Below are 18,287 nucleotides of genomic sequence, written 5' to 3'. Positions count from 1 at the left end.
AAGAGGATTTAACGCGCCCACCATTTTTTTTTTCCAGTGGCGTCAGGAAAGAAAATATGAGTATCAATATAACGTGCGGGTGCCACGTGAGCGCGTGCGGTGCTAAAAATAACGGTAACAAAGGCTGGAGGATCAAGGTGGTGACACGTTGCATTATCGCAGCCTATATTTACAATTATATATTTTTGTGGGCGCATGTGTGGTTTTTTTTTATATGGGACTTTAGGGCATTATGCAGTATGAAACCACAAATAAAAACAAAGAGTCGAATCTTATTAACTCATTCACTCCCAAAGACGTTTTTACACGTCTTTTCAGACTTGGTCTAGAATTGGTTGGTACTGAATGGGTTAAAATGAGCAGTTATATCTGTTGTCCTACGAACATTGAATAACGGATTCAATGCATCAGCAATTCTGAAAAAAACTTTTAAGATAAGTGTTTAGTGCTCTGACGTGTAATCTCTTACCTGTAGAGGGCGCCACAGTTACACTGACAGACTTGTCTCAAGTCCAGCGGGGGAAGAAGCCGTCGTCATCGTCGTCGTGGTCGTTTGTCTCAATGTTTCATTTTATCATTGTCAACGTTATTGTCAAATGTGCTCAGCACAGATGACATTTCTTTCCTCTCAACCGCAGGAGAAAGAGAGAGAGAGAGAGAGAGAGAGAGAGAGGAGCCGCTGCGGGTACCCGCGCCGCCATCAACAGAACAGTTAACATAAAATGACAAAATAATACAACACAACACATCAGACGCAGTCATGCAATCTTAACGACTTTTCTTGCATACACTTTGTTTGAAGCAGTTCCCGATGAAAGAGAAAGTGTTCTGTCGCGTCTTGCAGACACTCGCAACATAGCGACGCAAAACACCATCTCACTCAACGCAACTCTCTTGTACCCGCCACATTATCTTACACAACGTAGCAACAAATTTATTTAGAAAAATAAATACAAACAACCATCGGAGACAACATCTTTGGACAAAGAAGAAACAAAACGGGACTTTGGGGGTGCGCAATGTACACTTGCTATGATTCGTCATATCATATTTACAGTTAATGTCCCCAATTGTCTATACATTCAGAACAGAACGCGTGTTGTGTGTGTGTGTGTGTGTACATACATGTGTTCTGTATTTAATAATTCTCTAATAGTCATTTCATCAGAATATTGTGCTTATGTGGCAGAGATCGTGACTCACAGGCGCAATTGTATTCCTCTGTAGGACACGTTCTTCGCGCATGTCCATGCGCCCGTCGATTTATTTTTGCATTTTTTGGATTGGATTATTTTTAGTTGTTCTGTTTACTTATGTGCCAGCCGGCGATTATCACGAACGCCCGATGCAATTTTTCGCACACCAATCACAGGAGAGGAACAGTGTGCACCGTGTGCTTGTTCCGGAACCTCCCAAAAATTGGACAATTTTTGGGGGGAGCAATATTTCAATGTCATCTTTTTCTTATGTTGCAATATATTAATGTGTAAAAAAAAAACAACAACAACAATCAGCAAGAAGGTAAAATAAATAAATTGGCAGATTTTCGCCGATTTTAAAAGTGCTAAGATCAGCCGGTTAAATCAGTTGGACCCTACTTATGTCGTCGATAAAAAAAAAAAAAAAAAAACGGCATTTGTATGCCCAAGACATTCAGTACATACCGGATGATTCATGACTGGGCAACAGTGCGTGCTGGAGCTTTAAATTAGCATTTTTTTAGCAGATCGTATGCTGCTATTTGGTGGGAGAAAAAAAAAAATCCACATTTACACACGTGTCTGTCCGTCCGATGGCGCTCACGCTGTTGCCGAGGGCGCGTCCAGCCGTGCGATGTCCAGTGACGCCTTGGCGACGGGGCTGAAGCTTTTGCTGTGGTTGCCATGGAAACCGGGCGGGCTGTGTAGTATGGAAGGGCTGGATATGGACGTGACGATACTGGCGGCCGTCGGCTTGCAGATGAGCTGCGGACCAAACTCGTCCGCTGCTCGAGACAGCTGGGAAAAGCAATGAGATATTTTTCATTATGAAATGCAAAAAAGACTTTTAAAAATTATTTAATTTGTTGTTGTTGTTGTTGTTTAGTTTTGTTGAGGGGCGGGGTGAGCAGTTGCACACAAAGTGCAAGCTCCAGCGTACTTTCACAAATGCCTTTTGGACACTGTTGATTAAAGTGCGCCTGTGCCAGCAGATATTTGTTAGGCCCAAGTGACAACATGAGTAGCCCACGGGTCTGTTCTAAAAAAAATAGCCCACCAGTTTTGAGAGATTGTGATTAACAAAAAAGCCCCTTTTTACATCAATCAAAGTCGCTCCTTTCTATTTGAGGAGTCAGCGTGCTTTTGATTGGATTATTTGGGATTTCATTCATTGGAAAGGTCAAAGTCGCTTAAATGTGGGAAGAAAAACAGCGGCGGCTAAATGCAGGGGGTCCAAAATTTGGCCCGGGGGTCAGTTGCCGCCTGCTGAAGGCTTTTTATTTTTATTTCATCAGCGTTTTTAAAAATGTAGTGCTCACAATGCTTCCCTTTTCAAGTTGAAGGTTTCATAAATGTAATCATCACACCCTTTTCTGATTGGCAAACTTAAAATGACACCAAAGGTCAGGAAAAAGCTTACACTTGCGGGGAGGCGACTCTTTGCCAGGAGGCCAAGGTCCGACATGGAGATGTCCTCGGCTTCCGTCTCACACTGCGCACAGGAAAACGTGCGGGAGGGTTACATAGCAATAGGAAAAAAGTGACAGCACTTTTGTCATGAAAAGAAATAAAAATGAACAAACTTTTGGACTGTCACGTCATCATTTTGAAAAAAAAAATCTAAAATGATAGTTAAAAGTATATATTTTCAAAAACATTTGCAAATTGTGTTTGACTGAACTATAATGAACTAAATAGAGAAGATTGGGCTGCCAAATTAGTGCCTGTAACTCAGTGGCGAGGCGCGATCATCACATGAAAATCAAAGATTACGGATGCTCTCGAATATTACAGATGGTAGAATACGAGATGGGGGTCAGGGGTCAGAGGTCAAACAGAAAACATTATCAACCGTCGCCTGTTTTCTTGGTCTGATAAGTGAGTTGAGGGGGTGGGATGTAATGAGAGTTGTGGATTAAGTCTGAAAGTCTCAGATTACTGGATTACTCTTTGGACCCGCTGTAATGGAGGTCTCAGGGAAACTTGCCACTGTGCGTACGCGCCTGGTTTGGCTGTACTAAGATGATTACGTGAAGAGACGGAAATGCTCCCACGTGTCCCACATTGAAAGAAAGCAGCATGTGACAGGTTGCCGATTACAAAGCATCGGAAATAAGCGAAATGACAAGGCAGCTGTTTAAGGTCGACCCCCCCCTCCACCCCCACGACAAAGATGCCTGAATGCGAGTCAAAGAAGCAAAATTGTCGCGAAATACTTCAAGAACGCGAAATGAGGGATTTTAAATGTTCTTTTTCAAAACTGTGAGAAAATTGAACCCCCCCCCCCCCCCCCCCCAAGTTTTTCTTTTGTTTTATATATGCTGCATCTTTTTACTGTATGGCGCCGAAGGCAACGTGCAAAGTGGCGCCGTGGCGCAGCACCCATTCAAACATGTGATGGAGACCCAAAGCCATGTGACCGACTTGATCACAAGAACTTTCTGTCTCGAGTCAGCAGGTCTTTTCCATTTTTAGTCAGGCCAACCGATGTGATGACTTTTTTTTTTTTTTTTTTAATTCGTTCGGCCACACCCAACAGCGCATCACAATTTTGCCATTCGGAGACTTGCTTGTTGTTGCCTGGAGCGTTTTCCCCATCAATTGCCGCCGTTCAGCAAATGGAATGCAAGGCATCAATTGGATTCAGGTCAGGTGATTGACTCGGTCACGACAAAACATTGCCACCTCTTTGCCCTCTAAGACTCTGCTTTGGCGGTATGCTTTGGGTCATTGTCCATCTGCACTGGAAAGCACCATCCAAATTGCATTTGGCAGAACTGGAGCTAATAAAGTTGCCCGAAAGACATCCCAATTCAGTCGGTAAGTAAAGCTGCCGATGAAAGAGCTTCTCTTGTGTTTATTGATGCGGCGACTGCAGACAAAAGACTTTTTGGAGGCGAACGAGGAGACTCGCATGTCCACAACCAATTTTAACATTGCTTCCAACCGCTTTACCTTTAACCTCTGGCTGGAACGTCGCGGATGTCTGACATCACAGGGCGCCTGATGGTTCACAGGCGCTCGGAGGGAAGTGTCGTCGTCCATGTCGGAGAAGCGGGCCTAAAGGGGAAACGCGATGGTCAACGAGGCCCGACGGGGTACAACACGGACATCCCATAAAGACACGCCAGCGGCACTCACCGATTCGCTGTCCGACTGGGAAGATTGGGCAGGCTTGCAGTGGCGATTGCTCTCCGACTGGCTGGTGAGGGTGGAGCGGCGGGTGGACTGGAAGCTGCTGCTGCTGAAGCGGTCGTGCACGCGCACACACAGCAGCGCACCCAGGTAGGGCACGTAGCGGCTGATTGCAGACCTACCCACATCCACGTCGAGTCATGCCGGGAAATATTCTCGACATCTAGAATTGTTTGCATTCAATTCTCCCTCATGTTTATTTCCACTGCCGGCCACTAGAGGGTGGCACGCTATTATGTTTGTCACAAAAATTCAAAGAAGAAAAGTATTTCAGGCTCAGCCGTGTTTAAGATTGAATGTCTTAATCCGCTCCCATCCAGCTTTTTACGCTTACACAAAGCGACAGCTGTGGGGTTCATTTTATAATAAAAATACGAAATTAGACAAATTTGGTTGTACATGCATCCCCTCGGTGTTCGCCCTACCTGTACTTGGGGTGAGTGATTGCGTAAATGATGGGGTTGTGGATGGCCGACGCTTTGGCGATCACTGCCGGGACAGAATTCATGTACGGGGTCAGCAGGTCTGCATACCTAAATCGAAAAACACATTCAGGAGACGAAGGATAAAAAGAGAAAATGAAAAGGTCATCAGTTGAGACCACAAAAAAATGTCATTATTTCATTCAATGATTGGAAAAAAAAAATACTCCTAAGACAGTGACGCGCTGTGTTGCTGTGTGACGCTCACACCTACCCGGCGAAAGCGGTGAGCGCGGCGCAAGAGTAGGGGGCCCAGGAGATGATGAACAGCAGGATAACAATCAATGCGATTTTGGCCATCTTCCACTCGCTCTTCATCTTGTGGAACCTCTTGGCCGACTCCCTGGTGCCCTCACAGTGGATCTTTTCGAAGGCCCTGCCCGGCATCATCGGCGTTTAGCATTTTAGCTTTAGCAGCAGAGCTGGTTAAAGTACTCATGCGATTAAGTACGATTAAGTACAGTACTTGCACTTTCTTACTTCCTACTACCGTTTCTCAGTGACTGAGTTATACCGACCGGGTGGTGTGTCGGATGGCCCTGAAAATGCAGCAATAGCAGAAGACGATGACGATCAGCGGGATGAAGAAGACGAAGGTGAAAAGCAGCATGGTATAGGAGCGCACGGCCGGCGTGAACGTCATGTAGTCCCACGAACACGACGTCATGAGACCCTCCGGAACGTAAGCACCTGGAACGTACAGTACATATTATCCATACGACACATGAAGTGTGTTGAGGGTGTTTGCGACGGTGAGGGAGTTGCCAACGTTCATTTTGATACAGTTCTGTGACAAAATTCATGTTTGACATTCCCCACAGCTCTGTCCTTGGTCCTCTGACTTTCTGTCTGGATGATCGCAAAATAACACAGGAAGTTACCATGTTCCGATTGAACTTTTTTTTTTTTTGGACTATTTTTTTTTAATTCATCATATTTAGAGACAGCAGTGACTAAAATTCATATTTGTCTGCGGTCCCCTCATTGTCCTGTCTGTAGACTAGCACTTTTTCTACCTCTGTGGAACCTCGGCCAAAATAAACACATTTTTTTTGGTTTATTTTTCTTTTATTTTTGCTCAGCACCTCTCAAAACTCAGCCACCTGCGCGAGTGTGTCCATTACCAGCAATTAAGGGAATTTTCCACCGTGTTTCCGAGCATTAATAAACATTCGTTTTATTGTGCTTGCATCCAAGTGCCATCTGTAGAGAAAATGTGGAGGGCCAAAGACAAAAACCAGCAATTATCCCTCACTCGTGTGTGTGTGTAAGTGTGCGTGTTGGACAGGCTGTAGAGTAAAGCAGCTCCCGGGGGGAAAAAAAAAAACAAGACAGCAGCGGTGTGAAGTAAGGTAAACCCTCTGGGCGCGATATCACCTAATTGCTTTTGCACTTGTGACTGACGTGTTGACATACGCTAAAGGAGGCTGGCACATCGGAGACGCACGCACGCACGCGTGCACGTCGGCACACACAAACAAAAGTTTGCACTCACTCCAGCCGAAGAAGGGCGGCAAGCTCCAGCCCATGGAGTACAGCCAGGCGACCGCCACGATGCTCAGCGCTTTCCTGCGAGACATGGCCCCCAGCGAGGCCAAGGGCCGCGTGATCACCACGTAGCGATCCACCGCGATCACCATCAGCGTCATCATGCTGCAGATGCCAAAGAGGGCGCCGCAGAAGGCGTACAACTCGCAGCCTGCGCCATGACAAACAAGGGAAACGGAAGTGAGCAAAAAATACATACTGTATATACTTTTTCCCCACAGCGTCGAAAACATCGCAGGCGGCGGAACACAAATGTGATGCTGCCGTCCGAAATTCAAATATTGACTTTTCCCCGCTGTAATAAATGCAATGCGTACGTTGTCATTCAGCCGTTGCAGGACTGCAAAAATACCTCCTGATTGACTTGATCAAGTCGATCCATTATGCATGAAGACGCCTGACATGCTTCTAATGGATGACCCTCACACACACACACACACACACACACACACGTTTGGACAAAATCAGCCAATAACGGGCTAATCAGCTACCGTATCCTCAGGCCTAGCATATTTATTTCAAAAGCAAAGCATCAAACATGTTGGCAGTCACTCTCCTGCACAAACGCACTCGCTCACGGGCACTCGCACGCTTGCTCACAACAGACACACATGCACGGGGAGAAGTTGGAGAGTGGCAGCAAAGTGGACAACAGCGACACACACACACACACAAAAAAAAAGGAGATCAAATTCATCCCGAAAAACAACAGCACCCGCCAATGACACCGAGCAAAACGGATTATGTAGTCGTGGAACTGACTTCATTTGTATCTCCAGGCCCCCGCTTGTACCTGTGTGTTGTCAATCCATAATTAACAGGATGAAAAGAACAGAAAAAAGGATTGAGAAGACGAAGGGGAGTTGTTGGTGGGTTTTTTTTTTAATCTCTTTAAGCATCTTGGGTCTTTGGGTGGGCGAGGGAATGTACTGCTTTCTTTTCAAGCCGTTTTCTTTTCTTGACTAAAAAAAAAAATGATCCCCCCCCCCATCGACATCGGTGAGGTGGTGGCGATGATCGGCCCTTTTCATGAAGGTCAGGACAACTCCTGAAGGAAAACAGGCTCTCTGACGACTATCACCGTTTGATCAGCGGATCCTCTCGTTCTACATTCCCGCTGGGACAAACACACACACACACATTTTTCAACACGCCGGGTGATGGAATCAGGCAGGAAGAGACGTCCTTCAGCCGCTTTGCCAGGAGTAAGCGATGACGGCGGCGCGCGCGACGCCGCCGGAATGTTAACGGCGATTCACGCTCGATAAGGCGGCGAGCAAAACAACGCCGGCGCGCATGTGACTTGGCGATTGACGACGAGGCTACCTCTCTTGCCGAAGATCCACCTCTTGTGCATGCTGGTGACGAAGAAGACGGGCGCCTGAGTCAGACACATGAAGAAGTCGGTAACGGCCAAGTTGATGATGAAGATGTTGGACGGCGTCCGCAGGCTTCGGCTTCTGCGGGTAGATTAGGACTTTGTCAAAATAAAATACCATAAATACTAAAAAAAAAAAAAAAAAATCAAATAAAAGTAAAAATAAATATATACTGACATAAATACAATAAAAAAACAAAACAAAAAAATAAGGTGCAAAAAACTAGGTGAGACAGCAAAAATAAAACCACAAGTAAATAAAATTTAAATACATTTTAATAAAACTTATAAATAAATTTATTATTATATATTATTATTATATTTTATTTTAAAATAAAATAATTTTTTAAAAATAAATATATTTATTTTCATAATGAAAATAAATTGCCTGTAAAAGCAAAGTGCAAAAAATAAATATATAAATAAGTCGACCCCCCCCCCCAAAAATCAATTTACACAAACAAATCCAACCTCAAATGCATACAGTATATGCACTGTTGTAATTCTTTGTAAATCAAAAAAAAAAAAAAGGAAGGTCTGCACCTGCAGAAAGCGTATATGACCAGAAAGTTGCCCAGAATGCCTGTGATGCCCACAAACAGGATGACCACCCCGATGGTGTAGTGCGCGTGGTCCGGGACGTCCACCGTTGGAAACAGGTGGCTTGGAGCCACGGCGCCCTGGCAACAACGACGACAACAAAAAGTGGCTTTATGACGACAGAATTCCAGATTCCAATCCAACAGGGGGCTAGAGTGAACTCAATCAAATAAACACGTCAATTGAATCAAATAAAAGCGACTCGCTTGTTAAAATAATAACATAAACATTTTTAAAAATGATGCGGCCCAAGGTAATGGCAACGGAATCCACTTTTCCAGGACAGTGTCCCTCATAAAAAAAAGCGCACAATCACTGGCCCAATTTCATTAGCGCCGATAATACAAAATGGAGCGTAACGCCAAATGCGAAAAAGGAAGTCGTAATGATGGCGAAGGACTCGCCTAACGTGTTGCCATGGCAAAGCATTTTTTTTTATATTTGGGTTTTTTTTTTCTCCAATCAGAGTCACCCAATCATGACAACACTTGAACAAACAGACCTACGCCACCCCCAAATCTTGATGTGGTGTTAGTTTGGGAAGGGCAACTGGACATGGCTCAAATGACCAACAGGGATCTGGATATTGATCTTTGATCTTGAAGGCCCGCAAACCACATTTGCGCGCAGTGATAACAGGCAGTCAATGCCCAACAATACAACTGGGATATCCCCGAGGCACTCAAACATGAACATCATAAATCATAAGACATGGTGATCTCAGACCTTCCCCCCCCCTTTACCTCGTGGTGAGTTTCACCCAAAACGTCATCAATGATTCTGTAATTTTAGCATCATTAAAAGGCACTAAAACAGGCGGAATACTCCCAGGGGAAGGTATGGTGGCCATAAACGGACGTAAATCAAGGCACGCAAAGTAGCCGCTTTAAAAGCTGCGATGCGCTACTTAACAATTTATAGTAGGGGGGGGGCGGCTAACTAATAGGACTTTTGGTAACAATACATACACATATTTTTAATTCAATGAAAAAATGTGATTTAATTCCAAATTACAAGGCCAGTGAACCTTTGAATTGACACACAATGTCATAAATGTCTGGAAATATCGGTCCGGGTCTGGCACTGGTTCCCTTTCGATAACACAGGTGTGACTCATGTTCTCTTGAAATGAAAAGTGCGGGGAGAACCCCATGTGATGGTGCCCCCCCCCCCCTCGTACCCTCCCCACTTCTCCATCCCAACTTTCCACCACGACAGTGAGTCGATTATGCAGAGCAGCTTGCTTCCTGACAAAAAAAAAAAAAGAGGACTTTCCTCCAGAGTGAGGAGGAGGATGAGGCGATGGGGAGGGGGCTCAGAGTTGGGAAAGGCGGGGGGGGGATCTGATGCTTGTAGGAGTCAAAAAGCAAAACATCCACCCTGCCGCCGCTGCTTCTTGAATGCACTTTCTCGTCAGCTTTTTGGTGCCACAGCAGCACATAAACAAACTGATTTGAGCTCACTGCGATGCTGGGGGACATAAAATACGTCCTGGCAGACTGAAATCCTGAGGGTTTTTGGGGGGGGGGGTTTGTCTCATGCCAACACCCACCACAGCTGCTTTTGCTTCACTTTAAGACCACCTCGCACCACTACAAGAGAAACAAGTCATTGCGTCCATTCAGGATGCTTGTGAATGATGGCAGGGGAGGATTGGAGGGATTTTGTCATTCATGCATGCATGAATGCATTCATTCATTCATTCATTCAGTCGCACTTACTTGCTCGTATGAATTTATGAATGAAAAAACATTTTTTGATTCTGTCCCTCGCCATCCCCCGTGTGTGACTGCTTTACTCACGGCTGTGGTGAGCGGGACCAGCTCCAGCATCCGGTGCAGCGGACCGATGGAGCTCACGTTCCACGCGGGCTCTGCCGTGGTCATGCCGGGTCTGGTCAGCAGCCGGGAGTCCATTCCTCCGCGCTGCGCTCACACACCCACACCCACACCCACACACACTCACTCACTCACACGCTGCATGTCCGTAAAAGTCTCAGCTGAGAGGAGGGCGAAGCAAGCGCGACGCATTCATAGTGAGCGCGCAGCAGTGGAGTCCAAAGTGTGACTGCATGGGTTGATGCTGGGAGCGTTGCGGGGAGGGTGGGGGGCTGAGAGGGTGTGGGGAGAAGATGGAGTTGTGCGTCTCGCGCGCTCTTTTTTTTTTTTTTCCTCTCTCACTGTGCGGCATTCAAATCCCACATTCACGTATTTCTCAGCAATGTGTCAGTAGGTCTGCTGTTGTTGTTTTTTTTAACACCGCTTTCCAGCTTTTCATCTTTAACGGTGATCTCAGCTGCGATACATCACACACGCGCAAACACACACACACACGAGCACACATTAAAATACAATACAGGATTAAGAGAAAAAATTAATAATTGTTAATAGTCTAAATACAACTGAGCTGAGTGCTCCGTTTTAAAAAAATCCAGCAAAGCCTAATTAACGCAACGTATGCCAACGGGCCGGCACGACTTGATTGCCGCTTGCCATGAGTCGGTGCCGGTGTGCCTAATGAAGTGGCCGGTGGGTGCATTCTTTCCCATAATGCAACATGTCTCTTTTTGTCTTCACATCTTGGCAGTTTACGCCGCCAAGGCGCTTGCACTCGGCAGATCTGAGATGACATTTAAGCTGCCGGCAGCTGGAAGATAAATTGGAACTAATGGCACGGTGTCAAAAAACCCCACAGGGATGAGAGCAATCGGAACCACGGACCCAATGGGATCTGCGCTTCATCGCCGGTCGGCCTTTTATCGCATCTGACCTCCACCATCAATCGGGATTCTCACCCACAAATGACAACTTAACCCCCCGCCCCGACCCTGACATCCACTTCACTGCTTACGCAACGACGCATTCCATCAGACGCGTTCTCAGAAATGGGAAAAATCTGTTGTTATTATTATTATTATTATAAGTACACAAATAACTATTTAATAACTGTATATTTATGAAAAAATACAAATAAAAGTTAAATACATTAATGACATGAAAGTACAAAAATGAATTGGAAAATAGAATTCATTATTTTAAAGGCATTTTTACAACAACAACAAAAAAAGCGAATCTAAAACCTGTTTTGCTGGTTAACTGTGCTAAAATCCGCGTGCCTGCGTGTTCAATTTACACCAATAACGCAGGGCTAATGCGCCCAAATACAGACTAATTCTTCGTAATGCGCGCTAACTCTCAGAGCGTGCCCGGCAGAGCGCCTCTCGGACGCTACGACAAAGAAATTGGGACTATAGACTGTAGGCGGGAGGAGGGGGGGGGTGCTGGCATCACTCACAGGAATACATCCGGAATCTTTTGCGGCCCCTTGACCTTTGCGTGGCCTTCGCATCCATCTGCCTCCCAGCCACCACCCTGAGGAACACCTTCAATCACTCATGGCACCTTGAAACAAACAAACAAAACAAATACATAAATCTGAGCAACACATTTTGGGACACAAGTTTGCTCTCCCATGATGCCGAGAGGCGATTGGCATTCATTTAAGAGGATCACGTCTGTTGGAAACAAGAACAGCCTTTGTGACAACAGCACGTCTCCCGATGTGGTCCAATAGGTCGCCTTAAATGGCCAGATTTGAAATCGGAAGGTGAGACGCAGAGCACGTCGGTACAAAGGAAGCTGCTGGGGGTTGAATGGGGGCGCATATGGCATGAGTTACAGACTACTACTTGGGTACATTTAGTTTTGGGGGGTTTTTTGGGAGTCGGGGCACAAAACAATCCCCAAATTAGGTTCTTTAATACCCACCGTTCAAAAAAAACAGTCAAATTGTCTGTCTTTTTATCCGTTTGTTTGTTTTTTGTGTTTTTTTAAAGAATAAATACAAAACAAATCTTTACTGTGCTTTTTTTTATGGATGGAACAAATTGTAAGCGCTCCACTTTTGGATTGGACGAGTCCAGGAGGTGCGGCGCTTGTCAATTGGCCATTCATGTCATCACATGTGAACACAAGGGAGAAAAATTTAGGATAGCGGCGGCAACGGCCCGAAGCGGCGACTCAGCTGACTGCCACGTCCCTTTCGTTTACAGTCAAGTTGACCAAAGCGGTACGCTTTCTGCCCTGGGCCCGACGGCACTCGGGCAAACGGGGACATTCCCCACAAAGATTTCAAAGACGACGTGAGACAAGCCAATCACGGTGCAACTATGTGATGTCTTCCGGCGACGCCGGAAAAGTTACTGCGTTGTGCTAGCGACGTTTGTATCGGAATCAAAAGCATTTCTTTTCTTTTCTTTCAGCAAACTCATCTTTGTTACCTTCAAAGACGTCAATGGCCTCCATGTTGAATTTGGCGCACCTGCCCGGCTACGTCATCGCCAAAACCGCCACTTAGCAACTCCTTCTACGACTACTAGTACTACTATGTTTACTTTAAGTGTACACTACTGCCACCTTATGGTTTGGAGTTTGTATCGAAATCTATTTTCTTTCCGCCCTTTCTTTTGAACGCCGTGTACATCACGCTCACTGGCCCCGATTGAGGAATTACACGGCGATCAAGTGGACGCTTGTGCTCTTTCGCAGAAGTTACAAGAGCAAGCCATTTGCTGACGTAACAGGAAATATAAACGTCCTTATGGTACTGTATGTCTCGGATATGCAGGGTACAAGCGGGGGTCACGCGGAAAGACATTCTCGGCGAGCTCTCCTGCAGCTTTGTGCCGCGTGAGAGGTTGCCAAGAAGTGAAGCCAAGCAAAGACACTTGTGAACCGCGAGGTGACATGTCACCCAGGCCCGCCTTCCAGTCCTTCATACAAATCATGTCACTAGAGAGTGGGGTCAATTGTCAGGTGGCAGGGGTGGGGGTGGGGGATTATTTAACATCCTTGTTGTTTACTCGCTTGCAAAGAAATCATCGCTTCTTTTGTTGGATGCTGATTGATTTTTTCGGGTCTAATGAAGGCGCGCTGGAGCTCATCCCAGCTCATCCCTTAGATTTACACCTCAGGACAATTTTGACACTTTACTGAACTGAGCATCCTCATTTTGGGGAATTTAAGAGGAGGCCGGAGTACCTGGAGAAGTTTGCAGAATATCAGGCAAAGATGCTTCAAAATATGCACAATGTCAACATGAGAATCAGCTGTGCTTATGACGGAGTGAAATAAGGACTTTGATTTATAAGGGGGGGGGGGGGGGTTCCACATAGTCAATATTCCTCATTGAAGTGTTTTAAAAATTTCCTTTGGCTCATCCAGCCCCACTAAAAACGTTTTTTGGGGGGTTGTGGGGGGGATGTGTGCACACCTAATGATGAAAAACAGCACCCTATTCTACAAGGAGCAGAAGAATCGAGACAGGGGAGTAGGAGTTGAAAGAAGAAAAAAAAAGACCAAGCATAAGTATATTCGTAAACTGACAAGAGGAGACGAAGCACATCTGGACGCGACACGAGTCGCTGGAGAAAGCCGATTGGTCGATAGGCAAGGAGCAGGCCTGATGTGAACAAGGTGAAGACGGGGACGGACGGACAAATCCGGCTCCGGCCTTGCGCCGCTTGCTCAGTGACAAAAACAAAAGGGAAAAAAAAGACGTCGGAACTGATGTCACTGCCTCATTATCACCTCTGCCTTCTCTCTTTCACTTTACAACCCCCCCCCCCACCCCCTCCTCCCCATTCTGCTTTACTTGTTACCGACTCGTCTTTGTTTCTCCGGCTAACAACATTTGCTGCTCCGCAGGCATGCGGGAGCCGCCAATGGCGGACCTTACAAAGAAAATAATGACCACTGTTGATTGACAGCTGTTGATTAGCATAGCCACTTAGCATAAGTCCCCTTTTGCTTTAATTGGAGTACATGTTTTGTTGGGGAAGTTGGAATTATTATTATTATTTTTTAGTTAGTTGGTTACTTAGTGAGTTGCCAAGGTTGGTGCTTACTGGTGAGAGGTGCTTGATTGGTTGGCTTGGTCACTTAGTCAGTCAGTCGGTTGACTAGTTAGCCGCTAGCTTGCTCAATCCATCAGTTTATGAAGGCAAAACTTTTTTTTTTTTTTTAATTAGCTGTCATCAGATGGCGCACGCACGCCTAATCTTGGCATGGACTCAATCCCATATTAACATTCATTAATTCCGGCGTCTCCGATGGCGCTAATCCCTTTAACCCCTTGATTCCACCGCTCGCCTCCTCATGTGGCGTGTCTCAACCCTCGTTAGTCTTTTCTCGCTTTCTGCCATCTGGACATCCCATGTCCGACCTGCTGTCCTCCTCCGACACACACACACACACACATGGACGGGGGCAAAAAAAAAAAAAGACCCAATATGAATTCTGCCTCGTTTTGTGGCTCCTCTTTTACAAGTGATGGCCGGATAGAAGAAGCAGTGTCCTTCCATCAAATTTCACGCCACCTTTGCACAGCTTATTAAAAATCACCCCAAGTGTCATATTCAAGTTGGGGTTGACGTGTATTCCAGGTACTGCACTTCCTTTGTGTTCACATTGAGCCTGACCTTGTTACACGTTGCATAACAGAAGCCAGATTACGAGCCGGAGCGAAAGATTTACAAGGGATCATTTGTGCAAATGTACAGAACAAATCAGAGGGGCAAAAGCAGAGCCCACGCCACCGCCGGGGGTTTTCATTTCAAGCGTGCACTTTCAAGACACAATTTACAGTCACAACGTTGTCTTCAACAACGTACACTGTATGCATCACACACACACACACACAGAGGTTATACAATCCCAAGCTTTTCCTCTGGGCTTGTAAACGCTGTTGTCTTTTATGACGGAAGGGGGCGGGGCGGGGCAGGTGGGGGATTCAAGCGAGAGGGAAAAAAAAAATAATATGCAAATCTAATGCTAATTCAATCTTTGATACGATTAATAAGGAAAGACGAGTGGGCGGAGGGGGAAGCAAAACAAACACAACAAGAGACGCAGAAGGCAAAGGCAAAGGCAAGCGAGGTTTTTTTTCCCAGAGTTCTCCAGTCACTCTTCATCAAACACATTCCAAGCGCTGATGGACAGGGCGAGTGGGTGAAGGTGATATATTAACCCTTGATTATTGGACGACTGTTATGCACTATGCTTTGGAGTCAGACAATCCTCCATTCAGCCTTTCCAGTTGTTCCAGAATGCTGCTGCTCATCTCTTAACTGGAACTTGTAAGAGGGAGCACAGACCTCCTAGTCTGGCATCCCTTTCACTGGCTCCTTTTTTGAGTTAAGATCCTGTTGTTGGTTTTCAAATCTTGAAATGGGCTCGCCTCACCTAACCCCTCTGAGCTCCTCCAAGTCAGGGCCGGGCCTTCAAGTCCTATTTCCAGGCCTAGCTGACTTTGCTTCTGTATGACCCCCCGACAGCCGTTTCTAATCATCTGAGCAGATCCGTCGATTGATTTCACATCACATGGCTGCCTTTGAAAGTTCCGCTAGCAACTTCAACCTGGCCGGCTTGTGACACACGCAACAAGTACGTCCCGCGGACGCTCCGGATGCCGTTTGTACGGGCGGCGAGCGCGTGAGCTCATACGCAGATGACGACGTGCCGCTTTGAAAGTCAAACGTCTGCCGTCTCGTTTCAAGAGTGGTTTTGTCTCTATTAGTATGACGAGAGCCTCTGTCCAAAATGCGGCCAATAAAACAAATCATCGGGTCTAATGTGCTTGTAAAATCCATAATGCTCATCAAGGGTGCTTTTTAGTAGCGATAAACATGTCTGAGAAGGCGCTTTTGTTTCGCAAAATCATCCATATCAAGATCGGGTTGGAAATGAAGATTCCCAGCCGGGGTTCATGTTTCGGGAGTGCCGAAGAAGCAACATCGTCGGGTTGAAGGTTTTGGCTTACCGCCATTCAGGTGACTTCTTCTGATGGGACAGTCACTGCAGAAGAAGACTTTTGGGAAGACTCGGGAGCACCATCGCGGGTCAGACGGACGGCTAACACGTCGGAGAACCAGAGAAAAACAAGTTAGCGATCAGCCGCTGCTGCCAGCCAGCCAGCCAGAATCAAACGCTTTCATGATCATAATCTCTCGCGTTGAAGTCTTGCAGCGACTTATTTTTTTTTTTGCTTGCCGACAGCGTAAGCCTGCGTTCGAATCTTTGCCATCCATCTCTCGGTCGGCAAGTGGAGAACAAGATTTCATATAGACAAAGAGACCAACTCGGAAAGCAGCAAATTGGAAAAAAAAAACCACGCACTCGGGGCGCGGTATTGTAAAAATGTACACTCGGGGCGTAGCGCCTAACTGAGATTTGACAAAAGCTGCGCTCGGGTAGCACCCAATTAAAAATCGGACGCTCGTGGGGCAGCATTTGAAGGCAACCAGACAAACATTTTCGGGATGGGGGGTGGGGGGGGGGGTTCTCTTGTGATTCTAAACGTGTGGCGTGTACCAGTTGATACGCGGGGAAAACGGCAGATTATTAAGAGGAGAAGAGATGAGAAAACTCAAAGGGAACGAGATAGGCAAGAAACGGTTGTTATGGTGACGGAGTTGTCTCCTCGCATGCTCACGTTCATTCATCAGAAGAAAAAGTTACACGCACGGGGGACGGAAATGGGAGTCAGATTTTTTTTTTTAACAAGGGAAGTCACGTCCGAGATTGCAGCAGGGGGACGCCGAGCTCAAAATAGCCCGGCGGTTTCTATTTAATGCCGGTCTGGTCTCCTCCTCTGGCTTGGCTATTTTTAGAGCGCGTGAGCGGCTGTCTACCTCCTCGCCGCACGTGAGGACCCGCGCACGTGCGCTTCCGTTCTCGGCGTGACGGAACCAGCCAGCGAGACGGCAAGACGGACGAGGGGAGGGAGGGAGGCGGGGAGCATACTGACGATGCCGCTGTGCAAAAAGTCTGACGGATGCACGAGCGCACCTTGAATTGGGATGTGCGGATGAAGGGTGGATTCCTGACGCTTGGCGTTTGCAGCCCAGGTTACGGTTTGAAACAAAGGTTCGAGTCTCGAAGTTGGGGAAGGCGCCCCTGGTTATTGTTAGACGAAGGTTGTATTTAAAGTGAGGGCTTCAAACGCCGGTTGAGATTTCAAGTTCGGGTTTTAAGACCGCTTTGGACTTTTAAACAAGCATCAGTGTCTGACATTAGGGTTTTGAGTTCCTGCCTGTTAGGGTTTCAAATAACTGCTTCAAGGCCGGGTTCTTGTTTCAAACACTCAAATGAGGATTTCAGTTTAATTGTAGTTCATTTTGTGAGATTTAGATTTAGTTTTTTTTCTCAATTTTATTTCATTATTATCTATTTCTTTTTCTATTATTTATTTATTATCTATCACCTTAACCTGGAATGTAATCCCCAAATGACTCAAGACGTCCCATGAATAAAATGGCCTTGTTACGTGTTGGTGACATTTCACACAAACGCATTCACCCCGCTTAGCAACGTCGTCATGACACTGAAGAGATGATAACTCGCTCTAATTAGATGACCAGGAGTAAAAGAAGGGAGACATGACGGTGCTGACAACACAATCAAGTGACCAAGTCAGCAAGAAGTTTTGCTGCCATCTAGTGGCACACAGTAAAATAGCCATTGTGAGGAAAATTGCCATCGCAATTTTTATTGGGTCGCAATGGGGCTCCTCGTGCATATGTGGATGGTTTCTAAAGTGTGAAGGGGGTTTGGGTTTTTTTTCAGCAAATTTTGCGTTTTTTTTATGTTTTCCACATTTTACTATGAGGGAAGACGCTGGATTTGACCATTATTAAAAAGGTGTTGACGTGCCGCCAAGACCATAAAAATAAAATGGGGGGGTCTCACCCGTTTCGCACTCTAGATTCCGCCATCTTTAAGATTGTTCTTTTTTTAAATGGGTCTCGTTTTGAAAAATACAACAGAGAACATTTTGAACCCTAACCCTCATTTCAAAGGTGGAACCCGAGCCACAATTTAACACCTC

At 46.0% G+C, this 18,287-nt stretch overlaps 1 protein-coding gene across 2 annotated transcripts; it reads right to left on the bottom strand.

Moving 5' to 3' along the window:
• Positions 1–908: 908 nt before the first annotated feature.
• On the bottom strand, positions 909–16,354 carry LOC127603359 (melanopsin-A-like). Of its 2 annotated transcripts, none has more exons than XM_052069534.1 (13): positions 16,221–16,354; positions 11,697–11,803; positions 10,205–10,697; positions 8,346–8,482; positions 7,751–7,884; positions 6,372–6,575; positions 5,395–5,566; positions 5,091–5,252; positions 4,820–4,927; positions 4,341–4,512; positions 4,155–4,259; positions 2,620–2,691; positions 909–1,997 (listed from the first exon to the last, which is right to left on the bottom strand). In XM_052069534.1, exons 3-13 carry the CDS (start codon positions 10,316–10,318, stop codon positions 1,800–1,802), a joined length of 1,578 nt encoding a protein of 525 aa, XP_051925494.1. In that variant the 5' UTR covers positions 10,319–10,697; positions 11,697–11,803; positions 16,221–16,354; the 3' UTR covers positions 909–1,799. The 2 variants fall into 2 exon arrangements, with proteins under 2 accessions (XP_051925494.1, XP_051925495.1); XM_052069535.1 differs by having other exon boundaries at positions 10,205–10,325.
• Between the last annotated feature and the right edge of the window lie 1,933 nt (positions 16,355–18,287).

This window comes from Hippocampus zosterae, chromosome 7 (genome assembly GCF_025434085.1).
Source record: "Hippocampus zosterae strain Florida chromosome 7, ASM2543408v3, whole genome shotgun sequence".
Lineage (NCBI taxonomy): Eukaryota > Metazoa > Chordata > Actinopteri > Syngnathiformes > Syngnathidae > Hippocampus > Hippocampus zosterae.
Note: the sequence above shows the minus strand (reverse complement) of the source record. Positions and strands in the feature narration are given on the sequence as shown.

Coding starts and splice junctions, on each gene's coding strand:
- LOC127603359 (XM_052069534.1), bottom strand. CDS start 10,318: ATGGACTCCCGGCTGCTGACCAGACCCGGCATGACCACGGCAGAGCCC. Junction 7,885..8,345: donor GTCATATACGCTTTCTGCAG/GTGCAGACCTTC, acceptor ATCTACCCGCAG/AAGCCGAAGCCTGCGGACGC. Junction 2,692..4,154: donor GTTCCAGCCAGAGGTTAAAG/GTAAAGCGGTTG, acceptor TCCTGTGCGCAG/TGTGAGACGGAAGCCGAGGA.